At 38.4% G+C, this 3,464-nt stretch overlaps 1 protein-coding gene across 1 annotated transcript; it reads right to left on the bottom strand.

Moving 5' to 3' along the window:
* Nucleotides 1–2,192: 2,192 nt before the first annotated feature.
* On the bottom strand, nucleotides 2,193–3,125 carry LOC136587380 (olfactory receptor 11L1-like). The gene has a single exon (XM_066585952.1). It carries the CDS (start codon nucleotides 3,123–3,125, stop codon nucleotides 2,193–2,195), a length of 933 nt encoding a protein of 310 aa, XP_066442049.1.
* Nucleotides 3,126–3,464: the final 339 nt, after the last annotated feature.

Genomic DNA, 3,464 nt, shown 5'->3' with positions numbered 1-3,464 from the left:
ACCATAGTAATGTTCACACTGTATTACAGACTCTTCCTAGTGCATTACATTAAAGCGACCCTCTAGGCCTGGAGAAACAAAGATGGCCACACACCAGCTTCTTTGACTACCTGATGCACACTGTACATTAGTATGCATCATTAGTCTAAGACATTACACCTGCTTTAATTGACCATGGCTGTCCTCATGGATATTGCTGACCTGTCAGAGCAGTATGTAGTGTCTTAGACTACTTATGCACACTATGCACAGTGTGCATCAGGTAGTCAGAGAAGTGATTTGGCCATCTTTGTTTCTATAGGCCCAGAGGGCCAATTTAAACAAACACCTGGCCATCTGCCCACCAACTAGACACAGTATTGCCCTCACCCACATGCCTAATGCAACAACTTTACATCAGCAGTTTATAGTCCATTGCATCAAATGTATCAGCTTGGGGCATCCTTCCTCTATCATGCTTCTTGGCAGGCAGCATCCAACTCACATAGATCACCCAGCCAGACTGGACCAACAATAGACACACAGCTAAAAAGCTCAGCAGTTTTACTCTCACAGAGACATACCCACTCAGTTGTTTTTTAATTAATGTACAGATACACCCCTCCGCTGTCATATATTCTTTTAACCAATCTGCCCTCAACCCCCCTATTGGCTACTCACATACTTGACCATGAGTTGAAGATTTTCATTATATATGTAGATATAATGTTAGTTGACATTTTGCTAGAGAGTGAAAATCCTCTTAAAAAGTGTAATTGTGCTTTTGAAAAACGTTTCATATATCCAAAATTTTGATTGCTGGGGGTCTAGATCCTGGTCTAGAGTGAAGCAGCTACATGACTTATTCAAGGGCTGTCACTGCTTGCTAATTGAAGATGAAGTCAATAGAAAGTATATGGGCCCAATGTCAGCTGATGAGCGCTGCAGTGGCTTTGTTCTTGTGATCAGTGGGGGTTTTAGAGCCCAGACCCCTAGAAATCAAAACTGTCACCATGTCTCTATGCCATGTCAAAAACAATTTTGGCAGCACAGTTACACTTTATGGCCTTGTTTAGTTTAGTATACTCATCATGATTCCTCTATTTAAATGTGATAAATAAGTACCAATCAACATGCAATATCTGCTCATGTACAGATGATCCTTATTTTTAAGGCTTGTTGGCGGAATCTTTAAGTCCTTAAGAAATCACCAATACCAGGTAGAATTAAAATAATCAGTCAATAGCAACAACGCCCATCAACGAAGATTCAAAGTATCTGAATAACAGTCAATGATGGCAGGTTCTGCTCTTCTCCCCTGCTCACTGCTGTGTTTTATTGAGGCATAAAAGGGGTGTTAATCAATGTACACAGGTGGGCTGCTCTATGGTTACATAATTCAAGGTATATGAGTACATACATTTTTGGCTATAAAAGTGTTTTCTCAAAGTAGAACATTATTCTGGCAAAAACAAAATAACATCTGGAGACACATTTTACAATCTCACACAATGTTGCACAATGTTACACAATCAGAGGATAAACTCCCCCACACTGGCCATTCTGTTGGGCATCCGATATCATCTCTGGAATAACTCTGGCCTGTTAGACTGTCTCCACAATTCCAAGAAAAGAATGTGATTCTAATTATCTCAAAATAGACAATGTCGAAATACATGTCTTTATGTTCTTAAAGGGAATGGTTTAAACAGCGGTCATATGAACCAAAGTCATGAAAACTTAAATAATAGGCTCAAAAATCGCTACTGGAAGTTGTAAATCACCATCTGTGCAGAGGGCAGGAGTTTCTTCAGGGTCCAATGCAGTAGACCAAAAATAACCCAAAACATGGAGCCGCTCTCACCTTGTTTTCAGAGCCGCTCATTTTGGCTCACTTAATGAGCAGAACAGAACATATAGTGCCATACTGTACGGTAGAGAGGTGATACTAGACAGTTAATCACTGCATATACTGCTAGAATATAGGTGTTTTACTAGTGAAATATCCATGGTGATTGATGGATCTTCCAGCTAAATCACACAGGCTGTAAATTGGCAGTGTCTGTGGCATTGTGTTTTGAATATGGTTTAAGATTACAGTTGCCCCAGAAAAGACCATTGTATGTTGAAAATATTATATCACAGAGCCATGATGATTACACCTATATTTAATTCCATTAGCATGCGTTTTTTAAGACTTGAAAATATTCAAACTAATTAAAAGTTTTCATTATGAGCCAGAAACCTATTTTAAGTGTTGCCTTTATGTCTTCGTTTCTGAGACTATATATTATAGGGTTAAACAGAGGAGTTAATAATGTATGCAGTAAGGATACAATCTTATTAGTGAGCAATGAATGCACCTTAGATGGGATCATGTATTTAGTTATTAGTGTCCCATAAAAGGTCCCCACAACAATAAGATGAGAACTGCAGGTAGAAAAGGTTTTCTGTTTGCCAGTTGTAGACGGTATCTTAAGTATGGTGAGGAAGATATACACGTAACTTCCAATGATAAAACCACAAGGAAAGATAAATAGTGGCAAAGAATACAGAAGTATTTGCATTTCTACAGCAGAAGTATCTGAGCAAGAAAGCTGTTGAAGAGGAAGAAGGTCACAGTAGAAATGGTCAATGATATTGTCATGGCAAAAATTAAAATTTGATATAGGTAAGACTCCTGAAAGATTAAGAGTAGAACCCAGCAACCATGGCCATAGAGAAAGAAAGACCTGGTGCTTAAAGTCCATGATACTAGAGTATCTTAAAGGGTTGCAGATGGCCAAGTATCGATCATAGGACATCACTGAAAGAAGAAAACATTCGGTAACAATTGCACCGCTGTAGAAGTATAATTGGGTGATGCAGTCAATAAAAGTAATCTTTTTCCCTCTGGATAGAATGGTGCCAAGTAGGTTGGGAACAATGTTTGTTGAAATTACAAGGTCACAAAAGGAAAGATGGCAAAGGAAGTAATACATGGGAGACTGGAGCTGGACATTGGTGGAAACTAGGAGAATGATAAGAAGGTTTCCCAAAACTGTAGAAAGAAAGATGATCAAGAAAAGAATGAAGAACACAATACTGAAGCTGTGAAGGTTTCCGAAACCCAATAGAATGAATTCCATCACTCTTGTTTGGTTCATTGTAAGCGTACTGAATCATGAGACTTTTAATCTGGAACATAAAATTGATACCCATTCTGAATACAGTGAAGACATAGTAGTTTACAGAGTCTGAAAAAATGGTGAATTATTTTACATTCAGTGGCCACTTTTTCATGTACATCACTTGTGCTTTATTGGACTGTTGATATTCAAGCTATATATGGACCCATTTTGGGAACCCATACAGCGAACCAACTTGATTTATGTATGCTTAGTAACCGGGAACGTATGTTGTTATGACAAGTTGGGTAGAATAGAGGCATTAAAAGATGTACACAGTCATCAACTATTGTATATCCAAGTAGACAGTGGACCAGT

This window comes from Eleutherodactylus coqui, chromosome 13 (assembly GCF_035609145.1).
Source record: "Eleutherodactylus coqui strain aEleCoq1 chromosome 13, aEleCoq1.hap1, whole genome shotgun sequence".
NCBI lineage: Eukaryota > Metazoa > Chordata > Amphibia > Anura > Eleutherodactylidae > Eleutherodactylus > Eleutherodactylus coqui.
This window is presented reverse-complemented; position numbering and strand designations above follow the sequence as displayed.